We start from the raw sequence: 19,034 nt of genomic DNA on the forward strand, positions 1-19,034 counted from the left end.
CTCTTTCTCCTCTATCCTTGTTTCTCTACTATGTAGTGTTAGAGGGTAAGACCAGGGTGCCAGGGGACATAGGGCAGGCAGTAAGACGAAGAACCCATGAAGTAGGAAAGAGCAGCTCCATCTCTCTCCTGGACGCCTGTATTATTGCTCACTTTCCAGGTACTCTACAGTAGTTAACTTATCCTTAGAGTCACTCACATTTCTCAACTTGAAATTTTAGATAGTGTCACCTTGATGATTGACAAAAAGGTAATACAGAAATTATGATGGTGAATATTGTTAATTTGAGCTATTAAAAATACGTTTTCATTCTTCTATTATATATGTCAATATTATTAGTAAGAAAGTTTTGTTGGATGAAGTGGATTCTGAATCCTTTGGGAAGTTATTTCTATGGTTACTGTTGTAGAAGGGAAATACTTTCAACTAGGTATTTTTCTCTTTTCCTTCCCCCCCTCCCCCTTTTCCCTGGCCTTGCCTTTCTTTTCCTTTCCTTTCCTTAAATAAAGTGTTCTTTGAGACAGCATCTTTCTTTGTGACCCTGGCCAGCCTGGAATTTACTTTATACATGAAGCTGGCCTCCCACTTGGAGTTATCCACCTGACTCTGCCTCCTGAAAGCTGGAATTAATAGGTGTGGACTTTGCTAAGGGCAAGTACTTAGGGTCCTTGTCTCTTGATTTATGCAGAGTCTGTTAATTGTAATTGAGCCCCTTGTGTGTAGCCACTTGTCGACAGAGTGTTCTCTCTGGTTTATGCTGTTTCTAGCTTAGTGTTGTCCTCGCTAACAAGCATGTTCACTACATCTTTGTTTACGCACCTATATGGGAATTCCACCCCATTCTTTAGAACTCATTATGTGAGTGGCACGCTGCGTTTCCTGGATGTTGTATAGCAGTTTTGCAGTTGATTGTGCTTTTAGCTGAGTACGTCTCCATGTGGGCACTAATGATCACTGTTGAACGTATTTTAGTTCTAGTGTATCTGAGTAATTCTAGTAAACCTCAGCTTAACTGTATAAATCGCAGGTTTGCACTAACATAATTTCACAAAATTGAAAATGGTTCAGAGAAGTCTTGATACTCAAGCGTCTGCTGTGGGCAGTTTTCCCTATTCACTCACCTTGCATTGTTTGTGATGATGTATTTAGTCTTTTTTTTTTTTAATTTATTTATTTTATGCATATGAGTACACTGTAGCTGTACAGATGGTTGTGAGCCTTCGTGTGGTTGTGGGAATTGAATTTTAGAACCTCTGCTTGCTCTGGTCAACCCTGCTCTCTCCGATCTGCCCACTCACTCAGTTCCTGCTCACTCTGGCCCAAAGATTTATTATGCCTAAGTACACTGTAGCTGACTGCAGACAGACCAGAAGAGGGCGTCAGATCTCATTACAGGTGGTTGTGAGCCACCATGTGGTTGCTGGGATTTGAACTCAGGACCTTTAGAAGAGCAGTCGGTGCACTTAACCACTGAGCCAGCCCTGTATTTAGTTTTACAGACTCTACCTTTCCATTAGCTTAGCTATGTCTTTCCCACATAACTTAAGTAAGTAACTGAAGCTACTGAGATGGCTACAAATCCTCTTCTCCTTCATTTGAGACAGAGATTGGAGTATGTGCTTTAAACTAGTTTCTTCTTCTGTGAAATGAGTGTGCTATACTTGCCCCACAGGGTGGTATAAGGATGAAGTAGACTGATGCTCAGGACACCTTTAGGTGGGGAGCAGAGCAGGATTACTACTACACACATTGCTGTTAATGAACAGAACAGTAGTGAACTCATTGATTCATCTTTGGTTTCCTCTCAGGAATACTTAGAAGCTAGCTTTGTGGGGAAACAGTGCATATACAGCCCATAATTTTAGCTAAGTGAGTAGAGTTTAAGTATGAGTAATATGATAGAGTCCTGTAGATTCCTGTAGCTAACTGTGCAAATGTAGAGGTAGATAAAAACAAAGCCCCATAGTGGTTAAACCCAAGATAATATATGGCTCATCTTAAAGCAGAGACTGGACTTCATAGCTTATTTGTTTCTCTCTTTTCTTTTCTTTTCTTTTCTTTTCTTTTCTTTTCTTTTCTTCCTAACCTTTTTGGGGGTGGGGGGATGATAGATTTTTTTAAGTTTCCCCTGTTTTCTTGACATTTGGAATTCTGGCCTACTTCACTATTAATACAGTAGTAGCAGTAGGAGATACTGGGCTGGGAATTTGAAGTTGGCTTGAGTTTGAGTCTTGGCTTTGCTGTTGACATTGTACATGTGTTTGGTGAAGTGACATAAACTGCATCTAGGTTCTGACTGGTAGGTACTTGGAGACTCAGATGCCATCCTTGTGATGAGGCTTTAGAAGTACAAAGTGCTCACCAGAGACAGGAGGTCTCTTCTTAGTTTTAAGCTCAGTTTTGTTCACCTTATTTTCCAAAAGCAAAGTCTTGGTGTTTCATGAGACACTGTTGAAAAATATCCCATTAATAATAGCTCTGTAGCCAAAGGTATTTTGCTAGTCCCTCTTCCACCAATTGTGTAGATTTTTAGACATTTCCCAAATAGGAAATGGTTCCTGTACAAGTGTTACTTGTAGCTCGATCTCCTGTTTCATCTCTGCTCAAACAAGCCACCTCCCTTAAACTTGTGGCTAGCCTCACCTGGTTTTAAATAATTTGCATTGTGTCTGCCTTCACGCACGCAGTTTTCAGTGTACTTTCTGTTTGAGTGTTTGGAAATCATTTTAGGCTTTTACGTGTGGCTTGGTCTCACTTTCTCATCTGGCATCGAATAGTCCAAAGGGTAAAAATACTGCTTCTCCTTCCTCCACACAGCTATGATAGAGTCCATTGTTCAAGTGGCATTTTGTTGACAGTGGTTGAGTGACTTGCACTTGGACATACATCTGCAACAGTTCCAGATGTTTAGTGTACATCTGGAGTTGCAGACAGGTGTCAAAACAGGACTTGTTTAGAGATTTGGTGCTTAGCCTGACACTGTGTATTTTAGCATAGTCCCAACCTTTTTTCCCCCAAGAAATTTTGCTATTCATGTTTCGCTAAAGGAATTTAGTAGGCCGTTATTATTTGAATTTTTAATATTTGCATAATTGTGTCATTTGGGTAGTAATAACAATTTTAAAGGACTGAGGAAAAGAGCTGTTCAAGAGTCTCAGTTCTAGCAGTTTTCATGATTTTATTAAATTAATTTGTTAATCTCGGGTGATTCTTACAGTAGTGTTAGGAGAAGTCTGTGTTGTCAAAGAGAAGTCTGTTGCTGATTTCATTTGGAAGTGACTGTAGTTAAGAAAAAGAAACTTCTTTGCACTTGCTTTAAAACAAGAGTTTTTTTCCTTTGCACTTAAAATGGATGTTTCTTTCACATGAGTGTTTGCATTTTATTTTCCAGTTTTTTTTCCCCTTTAAAACCAGTCTACTATTCCACTAAGACCCTGTTTTGCATCTTCCCCAGGAATGTCACTGTCTGCTGGATCTTCCCCTCTCCATTCCCCAAAAATTACTCCACACACCTCTCCTGCTCCTAGAAGAAGAAGCCACACTCCAAACCCAGCAAGTTTCATGGTGCCGCCTAGTGCCTCCACTCCTGCCAATAACCCTGTTCCTCAGACTGCGTCCTCTGGTCAGGTGATCCAGAAGGAGACTGTCGGGGGGACGACTTACTTCTATACAGATACAACCCCAGCACCTTTGACTGGAATGGTATGGCTTCTGTTAAAGAGGGAATCAGTGCTCTTAGAAAAGCTGCTCCTTAACTAATGAGGTCACCCCCCACTCCCCCACTCCCTCCCACACACCGGAAGGAATTTAGGGACATGAAAAAGTATTTTACTTTTTAACTTACTCTCATATCTTTAAATTGTTATGATTCTTCCTTCCTAATTTCACTCAGAAATCAGATGTAGTTGTACTTTGTTTTAGTGTGCTGGGGCTACCGCAGAAGGGTTACCTCGTCAGGACATAGCTAGCTAAAGTTGATGCTCTCTGGCTTTTGTTTCTAGCTACTGGGTAGGCAAGTTTACCTTTGGGAAGAAGTTGAAGAAAGTAGGCTGTATCTTAATTATTGAAAGCAAGTTGATGAGCCATGTTGACTCAGATACAGCGGTGCTGTGAAGGGCAGAGCTCTAGGTCGCAGAATGGCATGCAGTGGTAAAGGCTATAGTGTGTCTTGCAGGAGGGGAAGGTTTCAGTCAAGGGGGAGCCATGATTGTGAGTAGCCAAATGACTGGTGATGGGGAGGGTTGCTTACAAAGATGCGGAGGAGAAGAACATGTCCAGCAGACGGTTCCATGTCTCAGGAGTGCGTTCCCAATGCTAGAACAGTGGGGGGTGGGTGCTGTGTGTTACTTAGTGCCTCTCTTTGGCCCCACTGTTTTGTCTACATTAAAGAAAAAAACTAAAGAAATTAGTAAATAGCTCTCGAGTAAGAAAACCAAATTCCATTAACATGATGGGAGCTTAAACTATAAACATCTGAGTGCGTTTCAATGAGCACAATTTGACTGTCAGACTAAAGTAAATTTAATATTTTGCAGAAGATCTTTTTGAGTGACAGGAAAACAGGTTTCTCTTTTTTGTAGAGCTTAGTCCTGCTGTGTGTTTTACACTGAAGTCTGTACTTTTGAGAGAGTTTTATTTGACACATGAGAAGAGTAGTGACCCACTGCCCTGTAGAAATAAACGTGGAACCTGTAAGACCTGTGCAGACTTCAGGAAACCATTGGGGAGGTCTTCTGCTTTGCTTTGTCTGGGGTGGTATGATGTCATAACCCTTAGAACAGTGACCCGGGTCAGATGATCAAGGTAGAGACTTGTTCATTTCAAGCCAAATCTTACCAGTTTAATAATTTTTGGTAATTCAAACAAAATTGTAGAAAGAAGAAATTGCACTTAACTCAGTAGAGATTTGTTTGTCACGGAAATGCCTCTGCTGTTGGTAGAGATCAGTATATTTTATAATGCTTTCAGTCTTCAGGCCATGTTTATAGTTTTTTGCAAACCTGAGATAGTTAACTGTTTGATAGAAGGAAGCCAAGCAAGACAAAGGCATTTTACTCTCTGCAGGCCCGGTTGTATAGTTTCATTAAAAAAAGTACTTTCTAGTTGCATTCCACAGCAGTTGAATGTCTGAGGACAACAAAAAAAACAGCTAAAGTTATTTCTAAGAAAGAGAAAAGAAAACATCGGAGTGAATGCGAGGAGAAGCTTAGAGACACGAGGATGAAGGGAAGAGCCCTAGGGGAGGGACATGAGAGGAGGGACCAGAGCGGCTGAGGGCTGGGGCTGACCCTGGTGTGTCTCAGCTTAGAGTGTTGGACAGGTGTGCCAACAGACTGTTAGCCACAGAGATGCTGCCAGGGGTCGGTAGCTCTACCTCACTCTGCCCTGCAGAGCTTGGCATCTCTCTCTCCCTCCAGCTGGCTGAAAACCCACGACTGAACTGTTGGAAACAGGGTATTCTGCCAAAGGCTTGTTCTGGCTTTTTCTGTGGGGCTGAAATTTTGTATCTGAATAAATATTTTCTTCTTAGACTTTTAAAAAATTTAAAAAATGTATTGTTTTTAAAATTGTTAAAATAGAAGATTTATGAAATCATTCAGAAAGTATTCTTGTAAAATTGTATTTTAACTATACCAAAATCACTGTCAAATAAAAGTTAAACCTTTATGAAAACGATAAAGCTTACTAATTGAGAAAAATTGATGATCATATTTTCCTCTTTCTTGCCTGTTTAGGTATTTCCAAACTATCATATTTATCCTCCAACCGCACCTCATGTTGCTTATATGCAACCAAAAGCAAATGCACCTTCCTTCTTTATGGCCGACGAGCTCCGACAGGTATGCTCTCAGAAGCCAGCACAGACACTGACCGTTGGCTCTGCCTTAGAGTGGGAAAGAATAGACCGAGTGCTCGTGTGTGGTCACGCACAGTCCAGTCCCCTAAGCAAGCAGATTTAGACTGTGCAAGTTTTATGTTTAAGAAAAGCATTTTAAGGACATCTTAAATAATGTATTAGAGTATAAAACACAGAATTACTATTTAAATGTGCTGCTTTTCTGTGTTCCATGGTTTTTGTGTGGAAATGATTCTTTACATGGTTTTTTATTTGTATGTGTTCATGAATGCTCACTTGGAATGTGTCAGCGAGAGCATATGTGGGAGCTGATCCTCCTCCTCCTATGTGGGTACTGGGAACAAAATTCAGATTACCAGGCTTGGCAGCGAGGCCTTTCCTCACTGAGCCATCCCAAATGGGAAGGGCTCTTAAATAAAATATATATAACTTAAGTGCCCTTTAACCTTTAAACTGTTGCTGTTAATTTGACACAGAAATAAGCTTCATTTTAAGTGGCCCAACAAAAATCTTAAAAGTAGGTTCTATAATTTCCTTTCTTATTTGTTTTATTTGTTGTGATAAGCAACTTAGATATTCTTGTTATTTATAGCTTCTTAGATGTACATTCTCAAAAGTAGTTTTTGTTTTTCAGACAGTTTTTCCCGTGTACTTAAGCATGAAGTATGTGTGTACATGTGCACCTTTTATCCTTTTGCAGTGCCTGGGGATAGGACCAGCACCTTGTGCATGCTAGGCAAATATTGGCTCACTGACCTATGTACTCAGTTTCTGCGTAATGATTTTAGAATGAATTTTTGACTACATTAATAGATCTTACATATTCCAGATTGGTTTATAGCACTTTTTTTGGTTTTTTGAGACAGAGTTTCTCTGTGTTACCCTGGCTGTCCTGGAAGACCAGGGTGGCCTCGGAACTCACAGAGATCTGCCTGCCTCTGCCTCCCAAGTACTGGGATTAAAGGTTTGTGCACCACCATCTTCATATTATTATTATTATTATTATTATTATTATTATTACTACTACTACTACTACTACTTAAACTCAGACTAATAATGGGAGATAGTTTGTCTAGGATTGGAATTTACATATAGTAACACCTAGAAATGTTATGACATGAGTATTACAATATATATAAATATTTAAATAGAAAAATATTTAGGTATAATGGGAAATCTAGATATCAGAACCTCTGTTTAGAAGTTGTTATCAATATATACTTATTTCCTATTCTTAGGAGCTGATCAACAGACATTTAATAACGATGGCTCAAATTGATCAAGCAGATATGCCAGGTAAAATGCACGATGGTGTCTTCTTTCCAACCCTCAGGCAAGGCAGGTGGACCTCTGAGTTTGTGGACAGCCTGGTCTACAGAACAAGTTTGAGGACAGCCAAGGCTCCACAGAGAAGAAACCCTTTATCAAAAAAAAAAAAAGAAGAAGAAGAAGAAGAAAAAAAAGGAGGATAAAGCTGGGTCCTATCCTTTTTTTTTTTTTAAATTATTTTCTTCATTTACATTTCAAATGCTATCCCAAAAGTCCCCTATACCCTCTCCCCACCCAACTGGGTCCTATCTTAAGCCACATTAAAAAAAAATTAATAGATTAAGGATTTATATGCCTAAAAACTTTAAAACTCCTACTGTGTATACCTGTAAATTGATAAAGCATTTTAATAGGTAAGGGTTTACTATATGAGACTCAAAGAAGCCTTTTTTTTTCTTGTGAAGACCATACTAGACTACAGATTTAGCTCAGTGGAAAGAACTTAGATTTACTCGCCAGCACTGGAGGCTAAAATCACAAAAACAAAACGCTGATAAATTCTTCTAAAATGACCCAAAGACACTTACTGTTAAAGTAGAACTAAAACGAGGGCTAGAGAGATGGCTCCGCGGTTAAAAGCACTGGCTGCTCTTCTAGAGGTCCTAAGTTCAGTTCCCAGCAACCACATGGTGGCTCACAACCATCTGTAACGGGATCTGATGCCCTCTTCTGGTGTGTCCTAAGAGAGCAACATTGTACTCCTAGACATAAAATAGTAATTATTTTTTATATAAAAAAGGGAGAGCTAAAACTTGAAATAAGATACTTGTAATCTATACAATTGACAAATAAGAGAAAAAGACCTGATCAAACAGCTCACTAGGAAAATGGCTGAAGATAAATGTGAACATTTTTATGGATGATCCTTATAGCCAAGAAATGTTTCAAGAGGAAATACAAGTAGGAAATGTATAGTGGTAGAATATAGATCTGTATATTCTCAATATTGACGATAGTTTAAATTGTTGAACACGTAACTGTTTTGGAAAATTCAAAACCATTAACCTAGAGTTTGAAGGTAAGCTTGGATCATTTCAGCCGGAAGAGCTATAAGATCTGTAAATAAATGTCCACACGGCAGTGGGACCCACCCTGAAGCAGTCTGAGTGCTCATCTGGAGAATAGTGGGTGCATTAGTAGGACATTACGGAAGGAAGTATACTGATAGACAGCAACACAGAAGAAACTGACAAATACGATTAAAAAGTGACACGGACGTGACTACATCCAACGTGCACCTTTTTATGAAGTTACATAACTAAAATTAACACTCTGTGTTAATTTAGCATAGGCAAGAACCAATGACTTGAGTAATATAAAGATTATTATTAATTTAGTCGTGTACAGCTGTGTTCAAACATGTCCTAATCAAAGAGTCTTTCATTTTTGTAATTGAGAGTTTTGTTTCTGAGGTTCACTATATGTGTTTTGTTTCTATTAGTCTTTTTTTTTTTTTTTAAAGCATTTCATTCTTTTTTGGGGTGGGGTGGGGGCATTCAAGACAGGGTTTCTCTGTAGCCCTGGCTGTCCTGGAACTCTGTAGATCAGGCTGGCCTCAAACTCAGAAATCTGCCTGCCTCTGCCTCCCGAGTGCTGAGATCAAAGGCGTGCACCACCACTGCCCGGCTTTATTAGTCTTTTATTTTGACACTTTGACTGTGTTGCCCTGGCTGGCCTGGGACTCAGAAAACTGCCTGCCTCTGCTTCTGTTTCCTGACTGTTGGGGTGGGATGAATGCCTGGCCATGTTTACTATCTTATTAGCCTTAAAGTCTCATGCTGGCTCATCTCTCAATCTGTTCTTGCTGTCCTCTTTCCTTCCGTCTCCTCGGTATGAACTAAATTGTGTAGCCAAGCATGGTTTACATCTCAGAAATCTTTAGCAATGTCCAAAGCCTTCTGAGTCATCATCACTGTAAGCAGTGTTGCATAACATGCAGTGGATGGAGGCTGGTAGTGCTCCGAACACCCCCTGCAGTGTGTGGGACAGCTCTTCCCGGGGTCAGTTATGCCAAGGTTGAGAGACGTGACATAGGCTTACTGCAGCGAGTTCTATATACTCAAGAGCTCTTAATCTAACTCATCTTTGATACAGTCTTGGAGGAGGAGAAGCTAAAGCTCACCACCCTAGCATCTTTTTTTTCTTGCCCCCTTTCTGCTCCTTATCTCTTATCGTTTTCAGTATGATCTGGTGGGATTGGGCTGTAGAATATGTAATCTTCCATTTGATTTTCTTTTGGGCTTTTATCTCTACAGTATATTTTTTACATTAATTATTTTAATACTAAGCACCCCTTTAGTCATGATCAAAAGTATGTGGATTTTTTTAGACTGAGCTGAACACATAGAATAGACTAATAGTTAATAATTCTGTTTTTAAGATTCAGCATCCCTTTGATAAAAACTAAATCAACCAGACATAAAAGGAACACATCTTAAACTCATAAAATAAGCCAGCATCTAATGGTAAATAGGGCCCAGAGTTGGGACCACAGAGCAGAGAACTGTGCCCCACGGGAATCAAGAGGGAGCTTCAGGAGCTTGGTAGTTGTTAACTCGGACAGTGGTGTGTCACAAGTGCAACAGATTGAAAGGACAGTGCTAAAAAATCCTATAGTCATAACCTTCTCGTGACCTCTTTCAAACAAATCATGTACAGCCATTGCATGCGAATTCAAGATGTACAGCTTCTGAAGCCAGATAGTGTGTGCTGTGAGGATCCTTGTGTATTGAGCAGAGTTTATCTTTTACCTTGTCTGTCTGTCTGTTGTTAAAAACCATGGTAGTCGGGCTGGTGAGATGGCTCAGTGGGTAAGAGCACCCGACTGCTCTTCCAAAGGTCCGGAGTTCAAATCCCAGCAACCACATGGTGGCTCATAACCATCTGTAACGAGATCTGGCTCCCTCTTCTGGTGTGTCTGAAGACAGCTACAGTGTACTTACATATAATCAATAAATAAATCTTTAAAAAAAAAAAAAAATGGTAGTCATCAAAAAGGTTGTTCCAAATAGCATAGTTGGTTTGCCTCTTGTGCCGTCACTTGACTGTTAATTTTCATCGTTGGCACTGCACCTCCTAATTATTTGGGGGAGGCATAGTTTCTTTAGTTGTACCTAGTTGAGCAGAGGAGATTTGTAAGAGTTTTGATGGCAAATGTCACATAGGTTCACACATATATACATATATATATGCTATGCATGTACATGCATGAACGAACACCCTTCTCAATTTAATACAACTTATTTTAAATTTATGCTCTAAAGATAATTCAAAATCTATCTTGATTTTTATTAATATTAGAATAAAATGTTTAATATCAATAACTCATTTTTAATAATTATTTCTGAGAACAAAAATCCCTATGTTGTGCTGCTAAGAGACAGGAGAATGTGAGCTTCAGTTGTGCTTGGCTGCTCCCTAACCTGTTGGTACTGAAGCTATAGTTGGGTTTATAACAAGTCTGTCAGACAGCACTGCCTCCTGACCCAAATCTGTTAGGATTTAACAGTGGATAGTGATTCCTTTGCTTGCTTCTTTAAAGCTGTGAGAGGTTTATGAATGCCTGTCATTGACAGTTATCTTTCTGCCACTTACTCTAGCAGTCCCCACAGAAGTTGACAGTTACCATAGCCTGTTCCCTCTAGAACCACTGCCACCTCCCAACCGGATACAGAAATCAAGTAATTTTGGATATATCACGTCTTGCTACAAAGCTGTAAATAGCAAAGATGATCTGCCATATTGCCTTCGGAGGATACATGGTAAGGAAGGTGGATTTCCTCAGAAGTACATACTCTTGCTAAGATTATTCATACTTTCATATAAACAGTGCTGTCTTATTATCATGCGTGTTTGGGAGACAAGGTTTCTTTTTTATTTTTCTTCTCCCCCCCCCCACTTGAAGATTAATACTTTACAGCCAACATAGACCATTTTTAAAAATTCAGATTTCTCTTGAGCTATCATTTACAGTTGATTGTAGTAGAGAATTTTCTTCTTTAGGTTTTCGTCTTGTTAACACAAAGTGCATGGTGTTGGTTGATATGTGGAAAAAAATTCAGCACTCAAATATTGTAACTCTGCGTGAAGTGTTTACCACTAAAGCATTTGCCGAGCCTTGTAAGTACCCAGTCCTGTGGGTCCTGCTCATGGGCTTCCCTGTATGGAGCCAGACCTGTGTGATGTGCGTTTCTGTTTCTTTGTAAGCTCTGGTGTTCGCCTATGATTTCCATGCTGGAGGAGAAACTATGATGAGCAGACACTTTAATGACCCGAATTCTGATGCCTACTTCACAAAGAGAAAGTGGGGTAAGCAAGAGATGCGAGCAGACTGTTTGGATGCATGCTTTTGACCTGGGGAGGAGTTTCTTATGAAGACATGCACAAAGTTTTTCTTGCCATTTTAAGGATCTTACTGAATTTTTATAAAGTATCTCAAAGAATTGGAGTTGGTTTGCAGCAAGTTAGGAAAAATGTATATATTGACTCATATTTTATACCAGTATTTTTGGTTTATTTTGGATATTTCCCCAGGATATACAAATTTTGAATGTATCCCATAGGATATAAAATTTCCAAGAACATCATTTGATAGTCTTCCCATCCAGTGTGACTGTATGGTCATCTATGACATCATTTCCTTAGAAACATTCTTTTGTTTGTTAAATGTCAAGTTAGTTTTTTAAAAAGCAGCTTTACTTTAAAATGGAAGAGAAGTTCTTTCGTCTTCTCCTTCTTTCCTAATATTTGCTTAAATGGTCATTTTATAATTCAGATATTTCAAGGGACCTAGAAATTTATAATTGCAGTCTAAAACATGCTCCTTTAGAAGGAAAATGACACCACAGAAAATGTAAATCCAATTTGAGATGTCAAAATTTATATTTTTGTAGGTAGTCTGATTTTCTTGTGGAACCAAGAATGAAGCTTCACCTTGTTAGTTTTTAATCTTAAGATTCTCTTGAACACAAAACATAATACTTGGGTGTGCTCATAACCTTGCTTCTGCATTCTGACAGTTGAAAGCAGTTGTGGTTTCAACATAGTTGTTGAATTGGCGGTGAAAGCCTGTCATGCAGTGTGGCGGTTTCTCCTTTTGTGCTGCCGTCTCTCGACTCGGGCACAGGTTTTTGGAGGATGTGGTGCAGCTTTCCCTGAAGATGTGTGGCTGTGGCTCATATTTATTTTAGTAATGACACTTGTGAGATAGCTGTTGGCTTTGATTTATAGCTATCTTAACCTCAGCTCTGTTGACACTTGGGCTACATCATTTGTTCTGTGGAGTCTACCCTGTATTGTGGGTTGTTGGACAGCGGCGCTTGTCTTCTGGATACCCCTATACCTCAGCTCTGATGCCAGAAATATCTGCATGCACTGCCAGTGTTCCCTGTTGAGAACTACTCAGAGCATGTTACCCATTTTAGAGGTCTGTATTTTTTCTAGGACTGGAAACATCTATCTCAGTTTGTACATTTTCTCAGCCTCGGTTCTTCCGTGCGTTATACTCTTATAACCCCCATTATACTCCTTACACATATGAGTGCCTTACTGTTTTCTCCTACAACTTCTTTAAAAAGGCATGTTTGTCATAAGTGCATTATTTAGAAAATGGGGATGATGTGAGATAGTGAAATTGTATTTATATAGAAACTATAGAGATGAAAATGAAGTGAAGTGAATGGAACAGTTAGAATGGAATCTGATGGAAAGTAAGACCTGTGTGTTTGCTGTAAGTCCTCACTCTAAGAATTGTAGCATCTAGGAGGCTAAGACAGGAGGAATGCTACAAATTGGAGGGTTACAGAGTACAGTCCTCGTCTCAGAAAACAAAACAAAACAAAACAAAACAAAAATAGCTGGGTGTAATGCCACATGCCTTTAATTGCAGCACCTAGAAGACAGATTGAGACAGATAGCAAGTTCAAGGCCAGCCCAGTTTATACAGTGAGTAGTTCCAGGACAGCCAGGGCTACATAATGGAATCCTGTTTGAATATAAACAAAAACAACAAAACAGGATAACGGGTACTCCTTTTTCTTATGATCATATCAGTTGTGTAACTTTATTTAAACATTCTTCCTTTTGGTCATGGTGCTGTCTTGATGCGTGCTGAGCTGTGCTCCACCCCTCGAAGTCACAGGGATTCAGGACTCTCTTGGGTCCTCTCTGACATCGTCTTAGCGGCTCCCGCTAAAAGCTGTTTGGAGACTTCTAAAAACTTCTTTATAGAATGTAATGTCTTCATTCTGTACAAATTGAGAGGAAATGGTTCGTGTATATGTACTTGTTTAAAATAGTGTCCCAAGCCATAGTTACACATTCACTTTATCTATCTATGATTTTTAAAATAAGGTCATGTTTTGTAGCCCCGACTTATCCTGAGCCTGAAACTTGCAGCAGTCCTCCTGATCTGCTTCCTGAACGCCAGGGTTACAGGCAGGCACCATGGCCCCGACTTGTACTTTCTATTTATTACATTTATTCATAATTAACCATTTGACTTTCACATTTTTACCTCGTTCACAAAGGTTGGCTTGCAGCCATCTGGGCACATGATTATGTTCACTAAAATAACAGAATATAGAGTAAGTTTTTATATCTCTGTTACTTAAATATTGACATTGACTCACAGGTATGATGAAAAATCAGTTTATAAGCTGGGCATGAAACTCCAAGTGGCAGAGCAGTTGTCTAGTGTGTGCAAACACCTAAGTTAAATTCCTAGTGCCACAAAATTGACAAACAAAAACACTTAAAAATGCTGTTAGGGTAAAGACAGTTACTTTGATAGAAGCTTGCTTGTTTCATCATTGGTAAGGATACTGCTTTTTCAGTAATTTGTTCTTATTCAACATTTATTTGGTCAGAGGAAAGAGTCCTTTAGTGAGATCTCTGCTACTCTAATAGTATAAAACCTGTCACCTCAGTTCTCGAGACTCCTGAGCTTGTTTGTTAGGTCCTCACTGCTGTGAATGGATATTCATTTGCCTTCTAGGCCAGCATGACGGACCACTGCCCAGGCAGCATGCTGGACTGTTACCAGAGTCTCTCATCTGGGCCTACATTGTCCAGCTGAGCTCTGCTCTGCGGACCATTCATACGGCAGGCTTAGCGTGTAGAGTAATGGACCCAACGAAGATTCTGATAACCAGCAAAACAAGGTACTAGCATTTTCAATGTTCTGAATCTGGGTTTCTTGTCATTTTTCTTTAGTGATCTATTTAGTGTGTGTGTGTGTGTGTGTTATGTGTTCTGCCTGCATACATATATGTGCATCACATGTGCTTGGTGCCCACGGAAGCCAGAAGACCTTATTGGGCTCCCTGGAGTCAGCAGATGGTTGTGACTTATCCTTAGAAAGGTTGGCAAGAGTCACGAAGGTATTTGAGAATAAAGACAAAAGTATCAGCACCGCTTTCTTATACAGAACCATCATTCTTAAATTGCACTATAAGTCAGTCTCAGATTGGTGGGCTCTGCCTGCACAGCTGGTGATGTAGGAAGTCTGCAGCGTTTGCATTGTTAATAAGTTGTTAAATGATTATTGTTTAGGATCTAAGTGTTGAGGATAATACAGTGAGGTAACAGAGATCTTAGCTTCAGCTAATACTTTAGTGTCCATAATATTTTGCAAGCCTGTTGATAATTGAGGAAATTTTTGGCTTTTCTAAGCTTCAGCAGTGCCGCTAGACAGTGCTGTGAGTGTCTGATAAACTCATTAAGAGGTTTGAGTTAAAACAAGTAAGACCCTAGGAACACAACTATGACACAGTGTCAACTACATCTTTAGCGAAGTGAAGCATTACCATCCCAAGTCTTTTCTATTACTAACTTTATGCCTGGAGTCACCATTTAATGTCTCTCAGGCTGAGTTTCATGATCTTTGAAATGGTTGGTTTTGTGGGTGGGGAGGATGGAGATGGACATTAGTCATTAACATTTTAGATCCCGTCTTAATTATGTTCTTTAAATTGTTTTGATCCTTACAGGTTACGAGTAAATTGTGTAGGAGTTTTTGATGTTTTAACATTTGATAACAGTCAAAATAATAATCCTTTGGCATTAATGGCTCAGTACCAGGTGAGTAAGAGTTAGTATGGGTGCTTATTTTGGTTTTTTTTTTTTCTGTTTTCTCTCTTAAGCTAAACTGGGTTTTAAAGTATTTGGGGTTTTAAGTTTTCCTGCTCAGTGTTTGATACCTGTTAGTTTTACTCTAGAATGCATGTCCTACTACAATATTTTCCAAGGATTGACATTAGAGCACCCTGTTCTGTGTTTTTCCTTTGTTGCCATAAAGGCTGTCATTTTTTGTATATTACCAGAATTTTATTATTCTCTAAATTCACTCTATTATTTCTGATTCAGGCTCCATAGTGTTCTTAACTATTTTCTTATTGACATAGAACTTAAGAACCCATTCCTGGGTATGTAATCTAGTTGTAGAAAAGTTCTTAGCAAATTCCAGGCTCTGTGTTGCTCTCCATATGCCAGTACTGCAAAAAACAACAGAGAGACTGTCCCTGTGGGGAAGGAGTAGGGTAGGTGCTTCCAGATTGATTCCTGTGTGTAAACCTGGGTAGCTGGTTTGTCTTGCAGTGCTTCACATTGGGACATACAGCTATCGCTAAAGCTGTAGGTTTTAGGTTTTGTGTGTAAGAAGTCATGCGAGGTTTGTTTGTTTGTGTTTGGCTGCTTGTTAATCTGAGGTTTGATGCAAGGCAGAATGGCTTCGTCACATGAGGAGGCACTATTGTGTTGTCCTCCACTGTTCAACTTTGGTTTGTTTTAAAAGAAGTTTTAGTTTACTTTAGGATAAGACAAGTTTCAGAACAAAAAGGAAGGAAATGATGGGATGAGAAATAAGAGTCCCAGGCCGTGTTCTGTGTTTGGCTTCATGCGACAGTCTGTGGCTATTGAACCGCAAGGCGTGCTGTTGGGGATTTAGAGGCACTCTGACACACAAGTGTTTGCATGCCGTTCCTATCTTAGTTCCCCTTGGCTGTGCCTACCTTAGCAGGCTGCCTTGGTTGATACCTGGTATCCAGTGGGCACGGTGGGAAGGACTCGTGATGCGAGTGAGCACAGAGCACAGCTCCAACAGCAGATGTCTTCCATCTGAGTGCGGTCTACTCCTCCTCTTCTCACGGACGGTCATTTCTTAGTGTCTGCTGCTGCTGCGCTCTACTTAGGAACTCACTGGCCTAATTTCTATCTTCATCCAGAAATGACTAATGAGCTAGGTGTGCACTAGGGAGTAGGCTGAAGGCAGGCCAGTGAGTTTGAAGGTAGAATAGGCTACTTTGAGCCGGAATGTGACTGAAAATTACTAAATACTAGTGATTTAGATATGTCTTAAGGAAGTTACACTACATTTTTGGATAATATTTAAAGCCGGTACTACCAGGAATCTAGAAACTTCTTCTTTTTTTTTTTGGTTTTTCGAGACAGGGCTTCTCTGTATAGCCCTGGCTGTCCTGGAACTCACTTTGTAGACCAGGCTGTCCTGGAACTCAGAAATCCGCTTGCCTCTGCCTCCCGAGTGCTGGGATTAAAGGCGTGCGCCACCACGCCCGGCGAAACTTCTTGTCCAGGCTAAAAAATAAAACTCATGCCTTAGAATTATCACTGTATATTTTAGATAGAATTATCATTTTAAAGTTAGTATTTAACTAAGAAGCTCTGCCTGCACAAAACCTTGGGTTCAACCTCCAGCACTAAACTATTGTGTATTACTATAAAATAGGACCACGTTGTAAAACTATTGTTTATGACTATAAAATAGGACCACGTTGAATTTTCTGAGTCACTTTTTTGTTTTTTGCAGATGGGTAATATTTCACTTACTTTATTGTGTAATAGCTTGTAAAATGAGGCTTTTTTAAAAGGGAGATAGATTATTACCTTAAATTACAACCAACCAACTATTTTATTAGCCTGGGGCAACCATTTTATTATAAATAAAGTGCCTTTATTTATAAACTGTCAGCTTTCAACCAGTTGTCACTCTCTTTACTTTTCAGTAAAATGCATTTCTCAGGTTTCTTTTCTCTTTTTGTTGTATGGATGTAGAAGATTTTTGTATAGATTATTATAGCAAGGTCTAGAAGAGATTTACAGACAATCCCAAAGGGGAGGTTTTGTTTTGTTTTGTTTTGAACAGAAAAGAGGGCTCAGGAGAGAGGAGCACATTGTTTGTTGTAGTCTATTTCTCACAGGCTGTTTCAGACACGTGACTAGAGACTGACTTTCAGTAAAGTGGACATAAGTAGAGCCATAGCTAGAATCAGGAAAAAAAAAAAAAAAAAAGAAACCAAGAATCAGGAAGACACTGAAAATGAGTTGGGGGAAACCTCCTGAATTATACAAATGGGGGCGGGGAGGGGGGGGACCAGATGGAGGTAAGAAGCAAAATAAATGGAAAATTATTTAGCTGGAAAATACAGGGGAAAAAAGAGTTCCTCGAGTCGTTAATGCCAAAATTTCTTAACTAATGAAGACTATTAATCTTTTATTTAAAAGTAAATTGTAATGTAAACTGGTTTATGTAGTATGTATCTTCTTTCTGAAAATGGCTGTTTACGTCCCGAGTCAGCTTTAGATAGGTGCAACACTCAGATAGATACTCACGTAGCTCTCCTATGGGTCCTTTGCTCTCACATGGGATATGAAGTATTTTAGGAGGAACGCATCAAACCAGGATGGAGCCAGACTGAGACTTGTTCTGTTTCAAAGCTTGGGAGGCTGTCTGATGTTACAGTCTGCTCACACACTTGATAAATGAGCACCTGTAGTTTACTTTGCTGACTACAATGTATTGAAACCATGTACAAATGGGAAATACTATGTATTTATCAAAGCCAAAAGTTTTGTACTTTCATCAGCACAACTTGGGAGATTTTATTTGTTCTTAGGTTGACTGAAGGACTCCTAACATTCAGTAGCCAGACAGGGATGACATTGGCACCTCCCACCAACTCACACCCTCCCACACCAGGCTGCTGTCAGGACCCCTAAATATGGTATTAATCCTTGGCTTCTTCCAACAAATTGAACATATTTTGTAAAATTACTCAGTTCTCACCTGATCACAGAAACTCATGTGTAAAATGTCAGGGCCGTACTGGTAGTTTTGAATAAAATGTTGAGTTTGAACAGCTAAGCATTTTAGTAATGGAGTATAGCATGTAAACTATTTAGGTCAACTATTTAGGGATAGCCATCTGTTGCTGCAGTTCACTGGTGATTGCCTTAGAATCCTTGGCTCCCTACATGCCCATTTCATATTCTATCAAGGCCCCGTGCTTCTCAGCCACTCAGAACATTATCAGGAGGGACTTTGAGAGACACCAACCCCTAGACTTTATCACTTATGGGTAACACCAAAACTCATGTGAGGAGGAGGCTACTTAGACATCATTTTTTTAATTTGGTTTGTATTTTAGCTCTTTGGATGTTTTTAATTTATGGCTAGATTTGAAAACTATAAGAAAAAAATGCTCAGTAGATGAACATGGATTCAGTAACTGACTTGATATCTCAGATCCTAAGCATTTATAGAAATCATCAGTAAAAGTTACTTCAGTTGTGTTCCGTGCTTAAAGCAGCCACATTCTTTCAGGCACATGGTGATTGTCTTTGCAGGGGACTGTTCCGTTTGCTGGAGTTGTAATCAGCGCTCAAATCCTTTTAGAACAGTGGTTTTCAGTCTGGGGGTTGTGACCCCTTTAAAGGTCAAATGACCCTTTCCCATAGGGTCAGATATTAGATTGTTATAATCCATAACAGTAGCAAAATCACAGTTATGAAATAGCAATGAAAACAAGTTTATAGGTAGGTGTCACCGCACCAT

The 19,034-nt window shown here is 39.5% G+C and overlaps 1 protein-coding gene across 8 annotated transcripts in view; it reads left to right on the plus strand.

The window, feature by feature from the left end:
- The window catches only part of Pan3 (poly(A) specific ribonuclease subunit PAN3), a 120,978-nt gene that overhangs the window by 88,658 nt on the left and 13,286 nt on the right, over window positions 1-19,034 (plus strand). For 6 of the 8 annotated variants that reach the window (XR_015047027.1, XM_085837447.1, XM_085837449.1 and 3 more), the window contains 8 exons: window positions 3,455-3,702; window positions 5,736-5,840; window positions 7,096-7,153; window positions 10,786-10,947; window positions 11,189-11,305; window positions 11,393-11,494; window positions 14,181-14,346; window positions 15,175-15,265. Coding sequence is in view for 7 of the 8 variants with exons in the window: in XM_085837447.1 (XP_085693573.1) it covers window positions 3,455-3,702; window positions 5,736-5,840; window positions 7,096-7,153; window positions 10,786-10,947; window positions 11,189-11,305; window positions 11,393-11,494; window positions 14,181-14,346; window positions 15,175-15,265 (1,049 nt within the window). In the remaining variant the exon portion in view is untranslated. The remainder of the gene's footprint in view (window positions 1-3,454; window positions 3,703-5,735; window positions 5,841-7,095; window positions 7,154-10,785; window positions 10,948-11,188; window positions 11,306-11,392; window positions 11,495-14,180; window positions 14,347-15,174; window positions 15,266-19,034) is intronic. The other 2 variants (XM_085837448.1, XM_085837452.1) reach the window with 1 other exon arrangement.

The sequence above is a fragment of the Mus caroli genome, unplaced genomic scaffold (genome assembly GCF_978045245.1).
Source record: "Mus caroli unplaced genomic scaffold, Mus_caroli_1 scaffold_4, whole genome shotgun sequence".
Classification (NCBI taxonomy): Eukaryota; Metazoa; Chordata; class Mammalia; order Rodentia; family Muridae; genus Mus; species Mus caroli.